The sequence below is a fragment of the Heterodontus francisci genome, chromosome 24 (genome assembly GCF_036365525.1).
Source record: "Heterodontus francisci isolate sHetFra1 chromosome 24, sHetFra1.hap1, whole genome shotgun sequence".
Lineage (NCBI taxonomy): Eukaryota > Metazoa > Chordata > Chondrichthyes > Heterodontiformes > Heterodontidae > Heterodontus > Heterodontus francisci.
The window spans coordinates 37,974,406-37,998,049 of NC_090394.1; the positions used below are offsets into that span (position 1 = coordinate 37,974,406).

The following is a 23,644-nucleotide window of genomic DNA, read 5'->3' on the forward strand; positions in this document are numbered from 1 at the left end:
CCGTGGAACAGAATGACCTAGAAATGCATTTACAAGGAGAGGTATGACATCATGGCTATCATGTAAGTGAGCCTAGTGTTGCACCTTTATAGTCTATGTAGATCTACCTCAAGTTTTCACAAACACCACCTCAACCAGTTACCATCAAATATTAAATCACTCAGGACTGAGCCCTGGTTGCTTTTCTCCTGCCCTGCTACTGAGGACAGTTGTAGCAACTGCATTGCTGTCTAAACTCAGGTCACTTAACTCAGTAGAGACTAGAAACCACATCTGGCAACTTCCTGGTTGCCGTTGTGTTTTTAACACACTAGTGGGTAGCTATTACCCAAAGGCCATCAGTGACAATATTACTGAAATGGTCTTCTGCTGAACCTACTTTTGATGAACAAGATGAAGGGGAGGCATGATGCAAGCCTTTAAAATATTGAACCGCATAGAGATGTTGAAGTAAACCAGCCTTTTGATTTGGATGATGAACGCAGAATTAGAGGTGTCAGCTGTGGCTCAGTTGTAGCATTTGTCTTTGAACCAACATGTCATGGGCTCAAGGTCCTGGAGACTGGGATACAAAATCTAGGCTGACACTCCAGTGCAGCACTAAGAAAATCTGCCTATCCCAGCCTTAAATATATTCAACGATCGAGCATCCACAACTCTCTGGGATAGAGAATTCCTAAGATTCACACCCCTTTGAGTGAAGTAATTTCTCTTCATCTCAGTCCTAAATGATCAGCCCCTTATCCTGAATCTGTGCCTCTGGGCTTTAGATTCCTCAACCAGGGGACACAATCTCTGTGTGTACCCTGTCCATCCCCTTCAGAATCTTTTATGTTTCAATGCGATCGCCTCTCATTCTTCTGAACTCCAGAGATTTTAGGCCCTCTTAGCCTCTCATCATAGGACATCTCAGGAACCAATTTAGTGAACCTTCGCTGTACTGCTTGCAATACAAGTATATCCTTTCTTAAATGTGGAGAGCAAAACTGCACATAGTAGTCCAGATGTGGTCTCACCAAAACTCTCTACAATTGCAGCAATTACAGGAATTGCAATTCCTGTACTCCAATCCCCCTGCAATAAAGGCCAAAATGCCATTTGCCTTCTTAATTGCTTGCTGCTCCTGCATGTTGACTTTCTGCGTTTCTTGTACGAACACACCTAAGTTTCTGAACATCAACACTTAGAAGTTTCACACCTTTTTTAAAAATAAAATATTCTGCTTTTCTATTCTTACGATAAAAGTGCATAACTTCACACTTCCCTACAATATACTCCATCTGCAATCTTGTTGCCCACTCACTTAACCTGTCTATATATCTTTGCAGCCTCTGTGTCCTTCTCACAGCTTACTTTTGCACCTACCTTTGTATCATCAGCAAACTTGGATACATTACTCTTTGTCTCTTCATCTAAGTCATTGATATAGATTGTAAATAGCTGAGGCCTCAGCACTGATCCTTGTGGCACTTCACTATTCACTGCCTGCCAACTTGAAAATGCCCCATTTATGCCCACTCTTTGTTTCCTGTCCATTAACTAATCCTCCTATTAATGCTAACATATTACCCCTAACTCCATGAGCCCTTATCTTGTGTATTAAACTTTTATGTGGAACCTTATCGAATGCCTTTTGGCAATCCATGTATACTACATCTGCTGGTTCTCCGTTACTAGTTACATCCTTGAAAAAATTTGAATTTGTTTGCCAAACAGTATTTCCCTTTAGTAAAACCATGTTGACTTGTTCTAATTATACTGTGCTTTTCTAAGTGTATTGTTAAGATTTCTTAAATAATATTCCAGCATTACCCCTATGACTGTTAGGCTAACTGTCCTGTACTTCCCTGTTTTCTCTCTCCCTCCTTTCTTGAAAAGTGGTGTAACATTTGCCAATTTGCAACCTGATGGCACCATTCCCGAATCTAAGGAATTTAGGAAAACAATAGCTAGCACATCCGCTATCTCTGCAGCTATCCGTTTTAGAACCCTAGGGTGTAGGCCATCGGATCCCAGGGATTTGTCAGATTTTAGTCCCTTAAGTTTCTCCAACAGTTTTTCTCTACTGATATTAATTTCCTTAATTTCCTCACTCTTTTGTGCCCCTAGGCTACCATCTATTTCTGGTATGGAACTTGTGTCTTCTGCTGTGAAGACAGACATAAAATATTTGTTCACTGCATCTGCCATTTCCTCATTCCCATGATGATTTCTCCTGTTTCTGCTTCTAAGGGACCAATTTTTACTTTAGTTACTTTCTTCCTTTTTATATACCTATAAAAACTCTTACAATCTTTTTATATTACTGGCTAAATTACTCAATTACTGGCGAGTTTATTCTCATTCTATTTTTCCTTTTTTTTATCAACTTTGTTGGTTTCTAAAACACTCCCAATCCTCAGACTTACTATTTTTTGCAACATTGTAAGCCTCTTTTAATTTAATACTATCCTTAACTTCTTGAGTAAGCACGGATGAGCTTTTCCTGCTGACCTTTTGTTTTTCAATGGAATGTATTTTTGTTGAACTTTTTAATTTGTTTCTTTAAAGGTTTCCCACTGTTCATGCCTTTGTCTATTTACCTTAGCCAGTTCTCCTTGCACAACATCGTGCTGCAGAGGGGCCTGGAGCTACAGGAAGAGGAAGGTGAGGACTGCTCCTCATTCCCTCAAATCATTCCCACAGTCAAATCTCTCCATCTCATTCACACCCTTTGCTCATTTTCCACTTTGGTCATACCATCCTCCTGAAGGCTAATATCCATTTGGAAGATGGGAGGCAACAATGGAGAAGAATGGACAATAGAAACGTGAAATAAATTGCATGATTTTTTCACATTTTGCAATAAATTAACACACCAACATTATTACGATCACCCACAAGTAAATCCTCTTGTGCAACTAAAAAGTCTTTCCTTTTCCAATTACTTCTACATGGTGCTATCCAAGTGGCTTCAGCAGAGCTAGAGGCAAGCTGCTCATTCTCTTGCTGTGACAGCTGCGATGCCGATGGCATCTATCCTCTGGGCCACACCAAAGACTGCCCCACCTGTACCTACGCAGGGGCAGGCTCGTCCATCAAGGCTGGAGGCAGCATGTGAGGCTCTGATTGAGGGGCAGAATGAATGAGAAGTAGGAGTGCCTTGAGCAATGTCCCATTTCCATGTGCCCTTTCCCCATCTTCCCTCTCATGGTCCACCCTCACTTTCCTGGTAGCTAAGAGCTGGAGTGCAATTTGTTGCACCTCAGTGAGGCACAGAACTGCCACAGCAAGGCTTTCCTCCATCCTGTTTAAAGTGGCAGAATGACTATGCAGGCCATTGGTCTGGGAAAGCATGCATTCAGTTGCCTGCTGTGTCTGATGTTCCATGCAGGTGGCCATGCTTTTCATGGAGGTGGAAATCAACACAAAGACCTGAGACATTGTGGCATTCTTGTTTGAAATGGACTCCTCCAAACTCTCTCCAAGCATGCACTGTGTCTCTGTCTCTGGAAATATCTGCAGAATCTCACAGATTTCTGTTGTTGCTCCAGAATAATTTTCTTCATGGACAACACCCGAGGCTCAGCATCTTTGTCCAGCTGAGCAGTGCTTGGTGTGTCCTGGGCCTTTCAACTGCTGTCCCAATCACCAATACCTACTCGTGCTCTCTTGTGTGCAGCTCCCCATGTGACAACACATCTATCTTCCCTCAGAGTCCCCACCGAGGTATACGCATCTGAGCTGGTGGAGCATGCGCATGAGTCATTTGATGGTGCTTCTTCAGAGTGCGCAATCTCCTCTGCGGTCTCCTCCTACTCCAGTTCCTCTGTTATGTCTGATGGACCTGTGGGAGATGAAAGATATGAATCAGAACTGACACGGGAAAAGGGTAAAAGTCAACATTGTTCAAATTTCAGTTCGTGGTGACAGGAAATTGATGTTATTGATTGTTATGTGCCATATGACAGTGTGATATGTAATTCTGTCACCAGGTATCTGGGAGACCCCCATCTCTCCATTACCAATGCCCATGCACTCCACCACCCTGCCGATCTCCAAGGCCACCGCCTCTGCTACGGTCAGGGTGACTTTCACTGGAGCACTGCCCCTGGTTCTCTGTCTCTCCCTGGAGTTGTGCAGTCTCTTCTGCAAGGAGAAAAAGCAGAAAATTGAGTGAGAGATGAGTCGTGTGGGGAGCAGGGAATTACAACATTTGTGAAGGGTGTTACAGGTGCTTCCATTTTTTTGTTAAATTTTTTTGAGGACTTGGGTTTTAAAATGGAAAAGGATTCCCTAGATGCTCTAACAGAAGTTGATGCAAAGGGAATTCCAGAAGGCTACTATTAAAAATGGGATTCTGATGAGGAAGTGGAGACCTCCTCACAGGCATACGGATGAAGAATGGACGGTTGTTCACCACATGGTACCGCCCAAGTATCACTGGGAAATATTAAGGATAGCCCATGAAATTTCTATAGTAGAACATGCGGGAATATTTTCACTGGCCAGGTCTTTCCAAGGATGTGAAGCAGTTTTGTAAAAAGTGCCATATGTGCCAGATTGTGGGAAAACCGCAACCTACCATAAAATCGGCACCTCTAATTCCCATACCAGTTTTTGGAGAACCATTTAGCAGGGTGTTGCTAGACTGTGTCGGACCTTTACCGAAAGGCAGCATTTGCTGTCAATGCAGCCACTAGGTGGTGCAGTACATGCACATGCGCAAATGCAGCCTCATGCACTGAAACGTCACTGCGACGTTGTTGGCAGCTGCCAGTAGTAAAGATGGCGTTGCTCAATTTATCACAAAAAGAAAAGCAAATGAAAACCAAATGCCCACAGTGGCTGCGATCGCCCTCCATCTCACCCCAAACAGTACCCCACTCCCTCCTGCCATAGCACTTCTCTTTGCCACTGCCACCCTCGCCCATCTGTTCATCACTTAGATTAGATTAGATTAGAGATACAGCACTGAAACAGGCCCTTTGGCCCACCGAGTCTGTGCCGAACATCAACCACCCATTTATACTAATCCTACACTAATCCCATATTCCTACCAAACATCCCCACCTGTCCCTATATTTCCCTACCACCTACCTATACTAGTGACAATTTATAATGGCCAATTTACCTATCAACCTGCAAGTCTTTTGGCTTGTGGGAGGAAACCGGAGCACCCGGAGAAAACCCATGCAGACACAGGGAGAACTTGCAAACTCCACACAGACAGTACCCGGAATCGAACCCGGGTCCCTGGAGCTGTGAGGCTGCAGTGCTAACCACTGCGCCACTGTGCTCCATGCCTCACCAATTCTCACCCCTCGGCAACTCGCTCCCTGTTTCACCACTTTCTTTCCCCCCACCCACCTGTGGGCCACTCGTTCCCGGCCTCGTCGCTTCATCCCCTCTGCTCTGCCTCTGCTCCTTCCTGCTTCTGCTGCCCGTTCCATCCCACTCTCAATCTCGCTCCCCTCCCCTGCCTATCTTGTCACTTTCTCTCTACCCTGCTTCCCTGAAAGGCAGCGATCACGGGAGGGAGCGGAGAAATAGAGGCAGAGCAGAGGGGAAAAGTGGCGAGGCAGGGAGCGAGTAGACCACAGTTAGGTGGTGGGGGAGGGGGCGGTGAAGTGGGGAGTGAGCGGCCAAGGGAGGAGACGTGGAACGGCAGGGAGCAAGTGGTGAGCAGATGTTGAAGTACGCCGTTATGCTTTCGTGTGCATGTGAAAATTAGTCCTGGCAAGCCGGGTGCTGATGTAGGCTGCGCATGTGCAGCACCATGATAGCAAGGGTCTGTTCTGTGTATGTGCTAAGCTGGGAATGCTCTGATGCTGTTGGCAGTGGGCTGCATTGTCAGGAGTCACTTTATTACTGAAAACAAAATCGGGACACCAATATATACTCACTATTATGGATATGGCTACTTGGTTCCCAGAGACCTTTCCCTTGAGAACAATTTCTGCTTAGGTAATAGAACAGACGTTGATCCAGTTCTTCACTAGATATGGATTACCGATTGAGATTCAAGGATCAAGGTTGCAATTTTATGTCTCTAATATTTCAGCACGTTATGGGTAATTTAGTTGTAACACAGTTAAAGTCTTCAGCCTACCACCCACAGACACGAGGAGGTTTATACAGGTATCAATCAGACCCTCAAAATGATGGTCAGGGCATACTGCCATGAATATCCTCATGATTGGGATAAAGGGTTAGAATTTCTTTTGTTTGCCACTAGGGATTTACCTAATGAGTCTACTGGTTTTAGTCCTTTTGAATTAGTTTATGGACATGAGATAAGAGGTCCTTTAAAACTAATTAAAGAAATGCTTTTAGAACAGAGGGATGAATCCTCTGTGCTAGATTATGTATCTGTGTTCCGGGAATGGCTCATGAGAGCTTGCAAAGTGACTCGAACACCTGAAAGTTTCCCAAACAACCATGAAGAAATGGGCAGGCAAGCATGCCAAGACCCAAACATTTCAACCAGGGGATAAAGTGTAGAGTTATACCTTTACAGGGTGAACTGTTGAAAGCAGGGTTCAGTGGTCCATATAAAGTCTTCAAGAGAATTAGTAAATTATTTGATTGACACCCCAGATTGCCGCAAAAAGAATTGGCTGTTATATTAATATGTTGAAACAATATCATTGCCGGGAGGAGAATAAGCAAGCATAGGTATGTCAGGTAGTAGAGACAGTGAAGGATGAAAAGGATAGTGAGAATGAGGCAGAAGGAGGCCTAGACAATGATCAAATTGACCCTCCTACTATCCGGTTAGCTAATACTGAATTGTTAGGGAGATTGGACACTATGCTTTCATATTTAGATGCAGAACAATGAGAAGACATAACGAGGCTACTCACAGCATTTAAAAGAGTTGGTAGGGACAAGCTAGGATCTACAACCTCAGCCACACATAATATGGATGTATCGGAATCCTTTCCTATAAAACAGCATCCTTATCACTTATGTCGAGAAAAACAGGCCCAGGTAACAGCAGAAATCCAATACCTGCTGGAAAACCATCTAATTGAATCCAGTCAAAGCAGCTGGAGTTCTCCAGTCATGTTATTACCTAAACCTGATGGTTCAACTAGACTCTGCATAGACTACAGAAAGATTAATGCAGTAACACAGGCAGACTCCTACCCAATACCTTGCTTGGAAGACTATTGACCAAGTGGGCAGTGTCACATTTCTTACAAAAATAGATTTGTTAAAGGGATACTGGCAGGTTCCTTTAACAACCTGAGCTAAAGAAATATCGGCCTTTGTCTCACTAGACGGTCTTCTCCAATGTCAACTGTTGCCATTCAAGCTAAAAAATGCCCCAGCAACTTTTCAGAGACTAATGAACGAAGTGGTCGGCAGTGTTCCTAACTGTGTAGTTTACCTTGATGATGTGCTAGTATACAGTGACACTTGGAACAACTACTTGAAACAACTAGAAGCTCTGTTTAGAAAATTACAATCAAATGATTTAGTAATAAACCTTTCCAAAAGTGAATTTGCAAAAGCGAGAGTAACCTACCTCGGGCATATAGTAGGGCAAGGACAAGTGTTGCCAAGAACAGCAAAAGTATGAGCATTGGTAGAGTGCCCTAACCCGAAGACTAAGCGAGAAATCATGAGGTTTTTGGGGATGTGTGGTTTCTACCGCAAGTTTGTACCAAGTTTTAATACTATAGCTGGTCCACTGAAATTCACTACAGAAAAGGAAAACTAAGGTAGTGTGGTCAGGGGAGTGCCAAGCATCTTTTGAGAGGCTGAAAGCCATTTTAATTAATGAACCAGTGTTGGATGCTCCAAATTTCACTAAGCCCTTCAAGGTAGCAATTGATGCTAGTGACCTGGGGGTCGGTGCAGTCCTGTTACAAGACGATGAATCAGGTATAGAAAGGCCAGTGGGATACTTTTCCAAAGAGCTAAATCGATACCAAAAGAGATATTCAACAGTGGAAAAAGAAACCCTAGGTTTTTGAAGTCAACGTCCATGAGGGACACCGGTATATACTGATCATAAACCCCTAGTCTTTGTAGAAAAATGTAAAAACCAGAATGCCAGACTATTCCGATGGAGTTTACTATTGCAACCTTATCACTTAAAGATTATCCATATTGTTGGGCAAAATAATGTAATTGTGGATGCATTATCTAGAATCTAACTTTGAGTTATCTGTGTGCAAAGATGGTACAAAGCCAAACTGTAAGAGCTACAGGTAAAGAGTGAATGAGTATGAGTGTTAAAATGTGTTTTAAAATTTTTTCATCTTTTATTTTTGTTCCCCACTTTGTAATGAAATGCATCTAACAATGGCATTTCATTCCTCCAAGGGTGGAGGTGTTAAGAGTGCTTCCATTTGTTTGTTAAATTTTTTTGAGGACTTAGGTTTTAAAACTGAAAAGATTCCATAGATGCTGGAACTTTGTTTTTTTTAAAAAAAGAGTTCATCAGAAGGTCTTTTGGAATGAGCTGGGTTTGAAAACAAACAATTACTGGAAGAATCGAGGACTGCTAAAAACAAACCCATGCTGGAAGGCACCTGCCTTCAGATAATTACCCAGTAGGGTTTTTTTTTGACTTACAAAGAAGTGATGGGTCACGATTTATAGAGGTCAGAGGTTTGACTCTTGTGACATTGTTTTTGGTTTCGCTTTGAACAGTGAGTTGGGGATAGGGACAGTATTAAAAAGACAGTTGGAGAAAACTTGCCAAGGGAGCCACCCCCAACTCAGCTTGTTCCATCTCTTTGAAAAAGTGCACCAACTTTTCCATCTCTTTAAGAAGCGCTGATGATCAAGTGTAAGAAACTGCTTGAAACCCGTTGCTGCATTTTTCCTGGAAAGCCTGCCAAAACTGATCTTCGATGTCACCTGACAAGAACTGTTCTAGAAAGCTCCCAGTGACAGTCTACGCATATTTGGGATGCCAAACTAAAACAAAGGACATCTGACACCTTTCCATATCTTCTCTTTTTCTTCAGGAATTAGCTAGTATTTGGTCAAAGTATTTTTTTTGTCTTTTTTTTGGTAATAGAGCTCTAAAGAGTAAATCTATATTTTTTCGGTTAACCAGTGTGTGTGAGGGGCTAAGGTAAAAAAGGGAACTTCTATATTTCAATCTGTATGTTAATGCTTTGCATCGTTACTGGTTAAGACTTGTTTTATAATAAACTGATAATTTTGTTGTTTATTAAAGAAACCTGATTGGTGTATTTTATTCTGGGATAAAAATAGAGTCCATGATTGATCATGTCAGTAATTGGGATAAAATTTAAATATATGTTGTGACCAGTGGAGAAGTGGAATTAGAAAAACAGTGCACTCCTTCCACATCAGTCGTAACAAGAGTGACCGTGCCATCTCACACCCATGCCTCACAAAGCTGTGTATGAACATTGGCTGTTCAGATGGGGATGTGAGGAGGTGCCTCAAGATAGTCAAATGTATCAGCTACAAAGTGTGTGGTTTGAGGAGTGCTGTGTAGGTGAATGATGGGGAAGTCAGAGTGTGAGGGTTGGCACCTGAAAGTGGGATGCCGCTCACTTTTTCTGCCCTCATGAGGTCATTGAACCTCGTGGCACTGAATCCAGGTTTAAGGGACCACACACCTGCTGTTCACTTCCTTGAACACTTCTATCTATACCTGTTTGGTTTGACAGGCTGGCTTCTTCATGTCTGCTGGAAACAGCACTTCACTGCAGGCCCTCACAGCCCACAGCAGGACTTCCAGGGAAGAGTTAGAGAACCAGGAGGCAATCTTCCTACATCGCCCTTCCATTCCTGTCATTGCTGAAGCCTCAAGTATTCAGCCACTCTGACCCCTACCGGGGTCCCTTTAACTGATATCTTTCCATTGACGGGTGTTGGTCATCATCATGCCCACACATTGTGATTGGTTGGGAAACCCAGAAGCAGGATGCTAATGCTGTGGCTGAGTTAAACAGCTGTGGCAAAGCCCGTTGCTGCACTGATTGGAGTCCTGACCTGCTGCTGGCACCCTTCCCACCACCATCGCTGCGAGTGGGTCAGTTCCATTAAAATTCCACCCTTATTGTTTTGTCTGTTGTTGAAATAAACACTTCAATGTTTTCCATGGGGGGAGTGGATGTCAAGTGTTATCAGTTTAAACCTAAAACCAGAAACCTCAATAATATATTTCCCTATATTACAACAGTAATTAATTGTCTCTAAAGCACTTTGGAAGTGGTGAAAGGTGGTGAAAAATGTAAGCCCTTTTGTTACGACCGAGGTGGGAGTAATGTACCGTCAATTTAGTCCCATTACTCCACAGGTCACAGCATATTATTAAAGTTTCCCACCTACTGGAAATTAAACACTTCATTAACCCCCAGAATAAAACACACCAAACAAGGTATCTTTAAACAACAACAAATTAATTATTTATTAATAAACTAAATCTTAAACAAGACAGAGATAAAGCTATATCTGAAAAGACTTTATAACTTCTTATTCCTCCCAACCCTCGTACACACACACATACATTCAAAATCCAATGGTTAACCAGTTCTAAAATGATCATTTAAATTAGAGCTGTTTCTTAGGAATAATAAAACAACTGAGTTGTAAGTCTTGGTGGGTTATGTTCCCGATTCGGTGAGTTGTCCCAGAGTTGAATAGTCAGAGGCTATTTGAAGTCTCCAGGCGAGTTTGATGAACAGTCTATAAAGTTCATGGCACTTCAGTTGCAGTAGGCGCCACACAGATCTTTCAACAAGGAGTATAACAACAGGTCTATTTAGATTTTGAATTAGCAGTCTATCAGTAGAAACTTTACAGAGTTTCCAGAACTCCCACAAACACAAAAGACAACAGAAAGTGACTTCTGAGGCAGAGACTTGGAGACTGGAAGTAAAAAGGAACTTGCTACCTCCAATAATGCAAATATTCCTTTCCAGGGATGTTTTCCTCTTTAGGCGAAACACAGCCGGTAGGCCAATGTAGATTTTCTGCTGAAAATAACAAATTCCTCCTCCTTTCAGGAGAGCACACTTCACGAGTCTGACAGTTAAAACCAGTTCTAGCCAGTCTTTACAAACAGTCAAACTGATACAATATGGCATGTGATCTCTCTCTCTCTCTCTCGCTGTTGCTTAGGAAACAGGCTTGCAGCTCACACACTGCTCCCAGAGAATATAAAATCTGCTCTCAGTCTTAAAGGCACACAGATCCCCTTTAGTTTTTAAACAGAGAAAAAAAACTTCCATAACAGTTTCTTTTAATAATACACCATAACCGATGAAACTTTTTCTGTGATATAAATATACGATTACTACATTGCTGCCAATGCAATACAATATAAAAGCAGAACTGATTCTGTAAGATAAGTAATATGCATTTGTGTAATGCACAATTAGATCCATAATTTACATTAGTAGCTGAGTCTCTTGTTTTTAAACAGGCCCATTTTAATGGTGTTCAAGGGAGTTTTTTTGTGCCAACTTTACTAATGCCCAAAAATATGGTGTAAATTCTATATTCAGTGCTTTGTATATAAGCATCAATTTAATATTTTTAAAAATATACATATGCTATTACTGCCTCACACAGCCCACTTCTTAAAGCCAAGAAATATTCCTATGATCCCACAATTTAAAAAAATACAAAATCAAATGTAGCAAAGCAGGAGGATGTTCATAATAATTTTTTCTAAATTTCTAAAAGGGGGGCCTGATTTGAGACTCTTAGTCTTACTCTAAGACTATACTTTAGTAACACTTACAATATGTTTTTGTCTCTTTGCTTTTTCTCCTCTTTCAGTGCTTTCTTTTGCAGTTTCCTTTGTCTTTTTCTCTCACTCTCCCTTTACTATCTTTTTTTGGCTTCCTTTCACATTGCTGTATCTGTGTTTTCCCTTTTTCTCCTGCTTTTCCTTTTACTCGCTTTCCACCTTTACCAATTTTTCTTTGTTTCTGGTCTCTTACTTTTCACAGCCCTGCTACCGCAATAGTGGTTGGAATTAGTGGAAATGAGCAATGTGTATTTTTCTAAATATATAGAAATGCTTTTTCCTGTATTGGTGATCAAATCCAATTTATTTTACAGATTAGAGATTTGATATATCAAATTTGCTCTTAAACTGAAGAGTAGCCAGTATATTCTGGCCCAAAGGTAATTGCTAACTGCTATTTTCTCTGTGCAGCATTTTAATGAAATACAACATATCACTGAGTCCCAAGTTCTAGAGAGTAGGATCAGGTACTTTAGGGAAGAGATCGATCAGTTATGGAGCAAACTGATGAACCTTGAGATGCAACTGGTTGACCAGCTGGAGGTAAGAAACTGACAATTTAGAAACCATAGAAATTTATGGCACAGAAGGAGGCCATTCAGTCCATTGTGGCTTGAGTTGGCTGAAAAAGAGCTATCCAGCCTCATCCCACCTACCAGCTCTTCTTGGTCTATAGCCTTGTGTATTATGGCACTTCAAGTGCATATTAAAGTTTTTTAAATGCGATGAAGGGTTCTGTCTCTACCACCCTTTCAGGCAGTGAGATGCAGACTCTCATCACCTTCTGGGTAAAAAAAATTCTTCTCCAATCCTTCTACAAATTACTTTAAATCTGTGCCCCCTATTTCTCATTGGAGCAAATCATTTATTGTTATAATTGAAAAGGTGCATTCTGGTCAATGGAGGAGTTTAAAATAATAACAGAAAATGATGGAAACACTCAACAGGTCAGACAGCATCTGTGGTGAAGGAAAAAAAGTTTTGGGTCAATGACGTTTCATCAGAATGGGAAGAATTTGAGATTTAACAGTTTATAAGCAAGTTCAAAGCAAGGGAAAAGGGAATGGGGGAGGAACAAACAAGGGGAAGGTCTGTAAAAGAGCGGTTGAAAAGTAGTGATTAAATGACACAAGTTTAAATCTCCCATTTAAATCCTGTTGCTTGTCGAGGTATAGTTCCACAGCTTTAAAGTACTGTCTGGCCTTTAGTACCTCACTCATAAGGACTTTCTTTATGTGTGAACTTAGATACAGTGAGCATTGACGAGCTGTTCAACCATAAGAAGGTCACAGCCAACTCTGATCCTGCCCTTGCTCGATATGTGCATGAATGGTAGGATGACAATCGAGAATTGTATTCCTGGATGTTTTTCCCTTCTTCAGCACTGAGTTCAGTTGTCGTGACCCCACTGGTGTCCCAGCTGAAATCAGCTAACTCAGCACAGATCACACTTCAAATTTGGTTCCTTACTGCAGTTATCAAAAAGATGCTTAAACATGAAGAAAATATTGTCTGATCTCTAATTAGCTGCACCACACTTTGCTGGAAGCAAGTCCCTCATAATTCTTCACACCCTGAATTCCGAATATTAGCTGAGCCATCTTGCAACTGAAAAGTTAGAGACTCAGCCCACACCTCCTTGTGCCTGGTTTTTGCTGGGAGAAGTGATTTGTTGCCATTCAAGTCTGTTCAGAAAATGCAATTTTTCACTACTTTTAGGACTTGTTATGCAAACAAGTGGTACTCGGGCAGGAGATTGCACCTGCACAGCAAGTGCAAAAAATCACAGGATGTCACACGCTTGTCCCAGTTATAGAGCGCTAGTTCCTTGGCTTTTAACCATCATTTAGCAGTTTGTTTTTTGCTGTACATTTTCTTGTTTTCTTGCTTGTTAGCTCAAAGGTTGGTTAGTTTGCTCATTTTGAAACAACAGCTGTCGCTCCCGGCCCTCAGCAACCCAGCCAAGACTGTAAGATCAATATGTAATGAGAACAAATGCAAATCTGGATCCAGCTGCTGTGTGAGGCATTGTGGCAGTTGCCTCCTATGCCCAAGAAGTCTCTTATCAAACAGTTAATTTACTCACTTATTGTATAAAATCTAATCCTACAGCCCACAGATTATAAACAAGTTAGGAAAGGAAATAGCTTACCTTTCCCTAATGTCCAGTACTTTAATTCAGCAAACGACATGCCATTCATTCACTGAATCAGGTAATAAATAATGCCTGCTATTAAATGAGCAACCTGCAACTACAAATATATTCTGGAATATCACTACCTTTCCCCATTAAAAACTGAGTATTAATGTTACCTTTCGTCATGTGTATCTTCCAAATGTCTAATTATATTAAGCCATCCAATGGTGTGGTACTGAGGAGCTCAGTTCTGTTTGAGTTGATCGTGGCAGGGCAGAGGTAAGGTGATCTCAGTGTCCTTGAACTAGGGAAGGCAACAATAAGCCAGGGTTCCTGTTCCTGAATGACCTCCAACTGAAAAGTGCAAGTGTTCAGATTTTAGATGCGGACAGAATTGGAACCCATGATGGGGGTGCGTGGGGGTAAATTGGTGGGGGAGGGTGAAATTGCCACCTTATTTCTCTGGGCTTCCCCTGAACAATGTCCACTGGATGAGCTAGCAGAGGATTGCTGGTACTTGTGAAGTACCCAAACACGTGTCATCACTTTCAAGGTGAGAGATAAAACTGGTGGGAGATAAAAACCAAGGTACTTGATGTATTGTCTTCTGTATTTATTTTTGTTGAATTTTCTTGCTGTCACTCAATAAAAAATGAACAGAAACTGACCACTATTTTTGCTCGAGTGGGAGTTGGCTGCATGACATTGCAGTGAATTTCCAGCAGCTTTCTGCTTGTTGCTCACAGTGCAGTGTTTTACTGTTGGGTGCTTGGTTTTTTTTCCTTTCGTGTCTCCTGAAATTTCCCTTAAATGAGTGGAAAGATATGTGTTTTGTTGAGAAATGCAAGTGAATGGCCAAAGCCCCACTGCAGGACCAAATCAAGGCTGAAAAATAAGAGAGAAGACCTGCTAATCAGAAGGTAGTGATTGAATGAGACCAAACATGGGATTAAATCTTAGCAATTGTAGGAGGAAGAGGGACTGGGCTGAAAGAGGTGAAGCAGTTCTACTATTTTACACCCTGGGACAGAATGTGACAAAATCAAGATTCAATCTTCTACTCCAATACAGGTGAGGATGCATGTAGGTCAGTTCATTAGGAATATTCTTGAGAGGGAGCAAAATGCTGGTCAGTTTGCAATATTTGTGTTTCAGCTGCTAGTTTTAATGTTTTGTTGGGTTTTGCAGGAATCAACTAGGGAATTTGAACGAAATATTTCAGAAATGGTTTCAACTTACATTGAAAACGTACAAGCTCTATATCCTTTGACATAAACACTTCATTGTCAGTGAAAGTTAACTTCAGTACATAAGAAAACATGGAATGAGAAATGGTTTTTGTTCCTATTAAGATGGGTCCTTCCACAGACCAGGTACAAGCTACCCTGTCATGGACTCTACCCTTTCCATTTAGACACCTGAAGGAATGTGCTGCATAAATGCTGCTTGATCCTCAAAAGATATTCCACAGTTTGCTGTAATATTCATCCATTAACTTGGACTGAGTGCAGAATTAGAGAATGCCGCTTCAAAATCATTAGGCCTGAAGACTGGAGATTAGAATTTTTTTTTGTCTCAGGCTTGTGGACTCTTGGAAATAGCAAGTGATATTACATCAGTGAACATTTAGAAAAGATAAACATCTGATTAAGATTAGAATTAAAAGTTATGAGGTTATGCTGAGATAATCATATACCCTTGCATCGATAACTATTTGCACTCCCTTTGCCTTTAGTTCCATGACATCTGTCATTTTATCTCTCCTGCCCTCCACCCTATCACATACCTTCCCTTTAGTTCTTCCCCACCCTTTCACTTGCTCAAAGCCTATTACATTTCTAACCTTTGCCAGTTCTGATGAAAGGTCACGGACCTGAAACGTTAACTCTTTCTCTCTCCACAGATGCTGCCAGACCTGCTGAGTATTTCCACCACTTTGTTTTTATTTTATATCTTTTATTGTTTTCTACCAAGTCTTTTTCATAAGTAATGTCTCTGAGCAGTAGTCATACAGAGTAATAAACACAATCATCCCATTTCTCCCCTGGAAAAGATATAACCTTCATTGTACCTATTGATCTTGTCTCTCTCTCTCTCTAAATTGTGAAGGAAAGCTCAAGATCTTTATAGGCCTCTAGTTATGCACAGTGGCACGGACAAATCATTATGGCATTGTTATAAACAAGACCCCCAGAAACAGACTCGGTGGGCCAAAGGGCCTGTTTCAGTGCTGTATCTCTAAACTAAACTAAATGAGGCTGTTCCTAAAAAATACTGGTTTGATATCATCTTGGCCCATTGTCCTACATCCTATTGCTATCTTATCCCATGTCATTTGGAATGAATATTAACCATTTCATCATTTCTAACTACAGTACAAATCCACAAGTTATTTATAAGTAAAAAGAAAACAGAAACCTTAATCTTGAGTTTAAACCAAATCCTAATCCCACATGTATATGTATATACAACTGGAGTTAGCTTGCAACAGGAGCTGCCCACCCCCACCCCCCCCCCCCCCCCCCACCAGCCAATGTTCAGAAGGAAGGTGGGCCATATAATTTGATATAAACCATACAGACCAAGAAGATTCAAGGTTCGATCCTCGCTTTTTGTGGAATTTTCTGGTCACAGTGGGGGGTGGGGGGCAACAGTTGAGACACTACATTTGGCCTTATAGATTAGGGAAGAGAAAGATCAGTCAGGATCCCTACTTCTGATCACAATCTGTTGATCCCTTCTGGAAGGTGTGGATGCCAAGCTAAAACAGGATCAGCAAGGATCGTGTTATGTGGGACTAGCACTGTGCTAAATGGGATAGATTCAGAACAGATCTAACGGCTCAAAACTGGGCATCCATGAGGTGTTGTTGGCCAGCAGCAGCAGCAGAATTATATTTCACCACAATCTGTAACCTCATGGTGTGGCATATCCTTTACTCTACCATTACTATCAAGCTCGGGACCAACCCTGGTTCATTAAAAGGTGCAGTAGAGCATGCCAGGAGCAGCACCAGGCGCACCTAAAAATAAGATGCCAACCTGGTTAAGCTACAACACAGGACTATATGCATGATAAACAGTGGAAACAGCATGCTATAGACAGAGCTAAGCAATCCAACAACCAACTGATCAAATCAAAGCTCCGCAATCCTGCCATATCTGATCATGAATGGTGGTGGACAATTAAACAACTAACAGGAGGAGGAGGCTTCATGAACATCTGCATCTCTATGATGGCAGAGCCCAACATGTAAGTGCAAAAACAAGGCTGAAGCATTTGCAACCATCTTCAGCCAGAAGAGCAAGTAGATGATTTGTCTCGGCCTCCTCCTGAGGTCCCCACCATCACAGATGCCAGTCTAGAAAAGGCCAAGTGCATTGGATACAGCAAAAGCTATGGGCCCAGACAACATCCCAGCTGTGATGCTGAACCCTTGTTCTCCAGAACTAAGCGCACCTCGAGCCAAGCTGTTCCAGTACAGCGACAACACTGGCATTTACCCGACAATGTGGCAAATTTCCCAGGTAAGTCCTGTCCACAAAAGGTAAGGCAAATCCAGTAAGACCAATTACTGCCCCTGTGAGGTCTGGTGTCCTGAAACTATACCCTGCAAAGGTCAGTGGCTACAGGAGAAGTGTCTGAATTATATTTCTCAAATATGCAGTTTCTGAAGTATGCACTTTGATCTTTGGAACCTTAACATAATCTACAATAGCTCAGTGCCGGGACCTGGAGAATCATCACAATGAGAATATGTTGGAAATTGCAATGAGTAGTTATGACAAGATGGGAAAGAATGAGGGGGAAGAGGAAATGCCAGAAGAACTCCGAGCAGTAAGAGAAGAACTTTTCCTGCATGATGTTCCATATTTATATTTTAAAAAGCAAAAATGTTATTTTCTACAGCCATGAGAAATAAATATTCTTCAGAAAATATAACATTTTGTGTTTTGAAAAGATATTTTCTCTTTGACTGGAGCCATGGGTGTATGGCATGTACAATAGCTGTGCCAATGCTCCTCTGATGTTAATTCGATGCAGGTGCGTGAGCGCAGCACAGACTGATGCTCCATCTCATTTCCCCCTTTTCCTTCCTGGCATCAGTGTGTGATTGTGTAGGGGGAGGGGGGGATTGTGGTGATGGGAGTCCAAAGGTAGAGCTCATAAATATAAGATAATCACTTATCAGCCAATCCATCCCCCCTATCCCAAATGCAGTATCCAGCTTCCCATCCAATTCCAAGCCTAACTTTTGCAGTTGGCTGTCTGAGCTGCCCTGTCCCAACCTGCAGCAACCAGCTCTCACATGACTTCCAAGTGCAGCCAGTCTACCGGTTCCAACCCGAAGGTCAGTGCAGGGTAAACATTAAGCAATCATTTAAATAGTGTTGATCTTCATTTTTTTTTAAATAGGCACCCACTTTATGTTCTTTTAGATACTTGCATTAGAATGTTAAAATTTATGTAATTTACATTGATCTGTTGGGTGTTTATGTAATAATTTATAACACCAGAATCTTCAAATATTTGATGGCAATATATAAAATTTTACATGTAGCATATACTGCCTTGAAATGTAATACTTCCCAGAACACTTTCCTCAATGACTTATTAATAACAACCCTATTATAAAAGTGACCCTTCCCCATGAGCAACATCACAGGAGATCTGCTAATGTAAGATTTTATTCATGTCCTACAGTTTTAATTGGTCCATGCTAACCATGTGACTGGTAGTGAGTGTTGTACATGCGATTACTCTGACCAATCTGCCACTCCTGCTCTGGTGTTCATTTTACAGCCAATATCCTGCCCCCACTTTCTCTGAGCCCACAGCCCATGCCAAGGTAAACCAAGTGTCAGGTCACTGTTCCCAGAGAAAGATCAGTTCCTCCTGGAATTAAAAAGTAATTCATTAGTCGTGAAACACTTTGGGATATATTGAAGACATTAAAAATCACTATAAAATTGCAACTTATTTTATTTTCCAAAGATATGCCTTCTCAGCACAAAGGTTTTTTTTTCTTTATACAGCTCTTTATAGATAAGGATACAGTCATCAATACAGTTAATGCATCACATGACCTGCACCTGCTTAAGATTGATAACCAAGAAGACAAGATGGTGACAAGAGCAAATGGCTGGGTCACGGATATGATTGAGAAGGTAAGGACAACCAGAATAATTTAGTTCTGTGTTTGTTTTTCTATACAGTTCAGAAGAATAGACACACAATTTGAAGCTAAAGGGTCATCCAGCTTGATTTATGCTGCAGAAGTCAAAATGGTGATTGAACTTTACTTCAGTTACATAAAATCGGTATAGGTAACTCCTGACAGCCCACAAATGTAAATATGTGATATAATAAAAGCAAAATACTGCAGATGCTGGAAATCTGAAATAAAAATAAGAAATGCTGGAAATACTCAGCAGGTCTGGCAGCATCTGTGGAGAAAGAAACAGAGTTAACGTTTCAGGTCAGTGACCTTTCATCAGAACTGGCAAAAGTTAGGAATGTAATAGGTTTTAAACAAATAAAGCGGGGGTGGGGCAAAAGAGAACAAAAGGGAAGGTGTTGATAGGTCAGGATCACAGAGAATAACTGAGCAGGTGGTCATGGAGCAAAGACAAATGGTATGTTAATGGTGTGCTGCAAGACAAAGCGTTAGTGCAGAGATGGTGTTAATTGACAGAAAAATGAACAGCCCTGGCCCAAAGCACAAACATGAAAAAAACAGTGGGCAGGCACATGGTAAAAAAAAAATTGAATGATGAAACAAACTAAATTAAAATAAAAAGAAAAAATAACTGAAAATAAAAAAGAGGGTCCCGTCATGCTCTGAAATTATTGAACTCAATGTTCAGTCTGGGAGGCTGTAGCATGCCTAATCGGTAAATGAGATGCTGTTCCTCGAGCTTGTGTTGACGTTCACTGGAACACTGCAGCAAGCCCAGGACAGATACTTGGGCATGAGAGCAGGGGGGAGTGTTGAAATGGCAAGTAACCGGAAGCTCGTGGTTATGCTTTCGGACTGAGCGGAGGTGTTCTGCAAAGCGGTCACCTAATCTGCGTCTGGTCTCCCCATTGTAGAGGAGACTGCACTGTGAACAGCAAATACAGTGTACTAAATTGAAAGAAGTACAAGTAAATCACTGCTTCACCTGAAAGGAGTGTTTGAGGCCTTGGATAGTGAAGAGAGAGAAGGTAAAAGTGCGATCGCATGTATGTAAATGTGATATGGGACTAGCACATCTATGAACGCCCTAGACTTAAAAAAAGAAAACTTGTTTACAGAGCACCTTTCATGACCTCAATTCCTAAAGCGCTTTATAGCCAATGAATTACTTTTGATGCGTAGTTGCTGTTGTAATGTAGGAAATTTGTGTACATCAAGCCCCCACAGACAGCAATATGATAAGGACCAAATAATCTGTTTTACTGATGTTGGTTGAGGGATAAATATTGGGCAGCACACCAGCGATAACTTCAAATAATAGTGCCATGGGATCTTTTACATCCACCTGAGACAGCAGACAGGACCTCGGTTTAACGTCTCATTCATTTTTTGTAGCTTCATCAAGTCCATGCTGCTGTTTTTCTTCCCATGAGCTACTTAGTTTCCAATCTCAGCCAGAGCTGTGTAGACAGGCAGCAACTGGAAACTATGTGCTTTCCACAGGGGAAAGAGGGAAAAGGGGTAATAAATAAAAATGTCAACTCACTACAGTGCTTGGACATCCCTTACTAACTCCTGGGCAGCCATCTTGTCTTGTTGTATTAGTAGGACATGGAACATAACACAATTGTCAGGCAGGAAAAGGCAAGCTGCTTCATCAAGTCTGCTGCTGGTTGCAACGTGATGACGAAGCAAATCCACCCCCTGCAGCCATGTAGCCTCCAGGGAGAGGCAAAAGACACAGGGCCAATAAGAAAAAAAACTTTGGTCATTTTCTCTCTGACCACCTCAGGCGATTTTAAAAACCAGTCCAAGAGATCAAATGGACCAAACAGGTAGCTAAGCACCTTCTCAGTTAGAGTTAAGTACATGGGGTAGGAGAGGGAGGGTTACACAGGAAAGAATATACCTCGAGAAATAAGTCTGAGGAATAAACAAGTAAATGTTTTAATTTGCAACACAGTAACAGGCTTTTTTTCTTTGCAGCTACACACAGATGAAATAAACCGTAACCGTAAGCGAGTTCTGGAAATTTACACCTATGTCTCCCACTGGCGGGATGAGTTAGATTTCCTTGAACTCCAGGACATGTCCTAATCCTTACATGTAACATGAAGGGGGAGGGGTGACACCCTGTGGCTTCCAGAATCCTGTGTTGCTCTCCAGTCTAGGCTCTGGTATAACCAGATTTAACTGATACTGTAATAGGTTTTAAAATTTTGTTTCTCCCGCCAGTACATGAAAGTGCCTGTTTCGCTACTCTACTCCCATTACCACCCCTCTGATGATTGGACTGGAACCCTTATGATACAAGGATATTGGAAAATCAATAGTTCCCCATCAGTGACCCCACTGCACCCCATGTTCAAAACAGCCTGATCTCATCAAAAGTATAGCAGGTATCCCTGGAACATGATCATAATGCCTGGTTAGCCAGTCCTGTACTATTTCCTGGAATATGCCAGGCCTGGGAACTGACCTCTAGAATCACATTTCTTTCAGAAAATAAGTATTTGTTATTGTGCCAGCAAACATGCATTACTTCATATGCACATCTCCTACTCGAACTCATTCTTTCCCAGTACTCCTCACCTCCCTCAGTCTTCCCTTCCTTCTACAATTTACAGGCTTTTAAAATGCAGACTTCATGCTTCTGTCTTAACCACTACTTTTATTTATCCCATCTTTTCTCCTACTCCATTGAAGTTCTAAATTGAGAGCCTGATCCCTTCACCTGATATTCTCAATTAAAAAATCTACAATGCTCACATTTTGTTCTTTGCCAAGAGAGTGCATATTTAAAATATCTGACATTGGAGTTTTCTTTAAATATCAGAATGTGAATAAAATAAAGCCTATACATTTTTCAAACATCCATCTTTTTAAAAAGGAGTTTTGTTCTCTTTTATTGACCTTGCCAACTCTTATTTTGCAACATCTAGTGCTAGTTTGACTACCTATGTATATCGACATTTATTGTAGCGTTTGCTTTGTGTTAAAAGGATTCAAGACTGTAAATTACAGAAAATAGTCTCACTTTTTGTTTTATCAAAGCATTGCTTTATGTTTGAAAGTCATAACATACCTGGTACAAAGAAACCCAAAAATGCAGCAAGTTCAAAGATCAGCTTAATAATGGTGTTACGACTACGGTGGGAGCAACACACTGTTAATTCAGTCCCGTCACTCCACAGGGCTCAGCATATTATTAAGCTTTCACACCCAATCGGAAAACAGACAAATTAAACATTCTAGTAATCCCAAAATGAAACAGACCAAACCAGGTATCTTTAGACAACAAATTAACTATTTATTTAAAAACTAAATCTTAAACACAATTAAGATAAAGCTATGTCTAAAGAGCTTATAACTTCTTATTTTGATCTAACTCCCCCATTCTCACACACGCACTCAAAACCTAACAGTTAACAAGTTTAAAAGTGGAGTTTTTAAAATTAGCTGTCTCTTAAGAATAAATAAAACAAGAAAGTCTTTATAGGTTACGTTCCTGATGAATGAGGTCTTCTAATGTGGAAATGGTCAAAGGTCACTTGAAATTAGATTAGATTAGAGATACAGCACTGAAACAGGCCCTTCGGCCCACCGAGTCTGTGCCGAACATCAACCACCCATTTATACTAATCCTACACTAATCCCATATCTCTACCAAACATCCCCACCTGTCCCTATATTTCCCTACCACCTACCTATACTAGTGACAATTTATAATGGCCAATTTACCTATCAACCTGCAAGTCTTTTGGCTTGTGGGAGGAAACCGGAGCACCCGGAGAAAACCCACACAGACACAGGGAGAACTTGCAAACTCCACACAGGCAGTACCCGGAATCGAACCCGGGTCCCTGGAGCTGTGAGGCTGCGGTGCTAACCACTGCGCCACTGTGCCGCCCTCATCCGGATTTGATAAAAATAGTCCTTCAGAAGATAGGCATTGAACAGTTTTTGAAAGATGAGTACTGCAATGCAAATAATTTCTTGAAAAAGAAAAGCTTTTCTTCTTTACTCAGGGAATTAACTTGGCTTGTAGCACCCAGTAGAATTTTTGCTGAGAGAGAATAAAACAGCTCTTTTCTTTCACGCCTCGCTGGAAAGTGTCTCAGAACGAGCTGGTCTAAGCCAGTTTCTGCCAGTTCTACACACTTATGTGGAAATATCACCGTGTGACCTCTCCTGCTGCTGTGACACACTGTGTCTCCAGAAAGCGCTCTCCCTTAAAGGTGCACTGTTTTTAAACAGTCTTAAAGGCTCACACACTTTTTAATCCGAGGAGAAAAATAATTACAGATCCGTGACACTGGCCACACATATCACCATCCATGTCACTGAGCTACACAGAACAAAAAGCTCAAGTCTGTATTGTGTTTGTTGACCTCTTCTGCTTCTGGTGGAAAGTGCTGTGGCAATCTTTGGCTAGGGGTGGAATCAGTTCCCAGCCTAGTTCACTATCTTGCTGGAAGCATATAACACAATGATACATGGCATCACCCCATATTCGAATAGCCTGCCAACATTCATCCCCATGCACAGTGTCATTTAGATAGGTACCAAAGGAAGTCTAACCCCTGCCAGCAAG

The 23,644-nt window shown here is 41.4% G+C and overlaps 1 protein-coding gene across 5 annotated transcripts in view; it reads left to right on the top strand.

Annotated features, from left to right (window-relative positions):
- The window catches only part of drc3 (dynein regulatory complex subunit 3), a 51,643-nt gene extending 29,708 nt beyond the window's left edge, over nucleotides 1–21,935 (top strand). For 3 of the 5 annotated variants that reach the window (XM_068055952.1, XM_068055956.1, XM_068055953.1), the window contains 5 exons: nucleotides 12,146–12,277; nucleotides 15,060–15,130; nucleotides 17,585–17,708; nucleotides 18,908–19,039; nucleotides 21,037–21,935. In XM_068055952.1, coding sequence (XP_067912053.1) covers nucleotides 12,146–12,277; nucleotides 15,060–15,130; nucleotides 17,585–17,708; nucleotides 18,908–19,039; nucleotides 21,037–21,147 — 570 coding nt within the window. In that variant the 3' untranslated portion in view covers nucleotides 21,148–21,935. The remainder of the gene's footprint in view (nucleotides 1–12,145; nucleotides 12,278–15,059; nucleotides 15,131–17,584; nucleotides 17,709–18,907; nucleotides 19,040–21,036) is intronic. The other 2 variants (XM_068055954.1, XM_068055955.1) reach the window with 2 other exon arrangements.
- The last annotated feature ends 1,709 nt before the right edge of the window (nucleotides 21,936–23,644 follow it).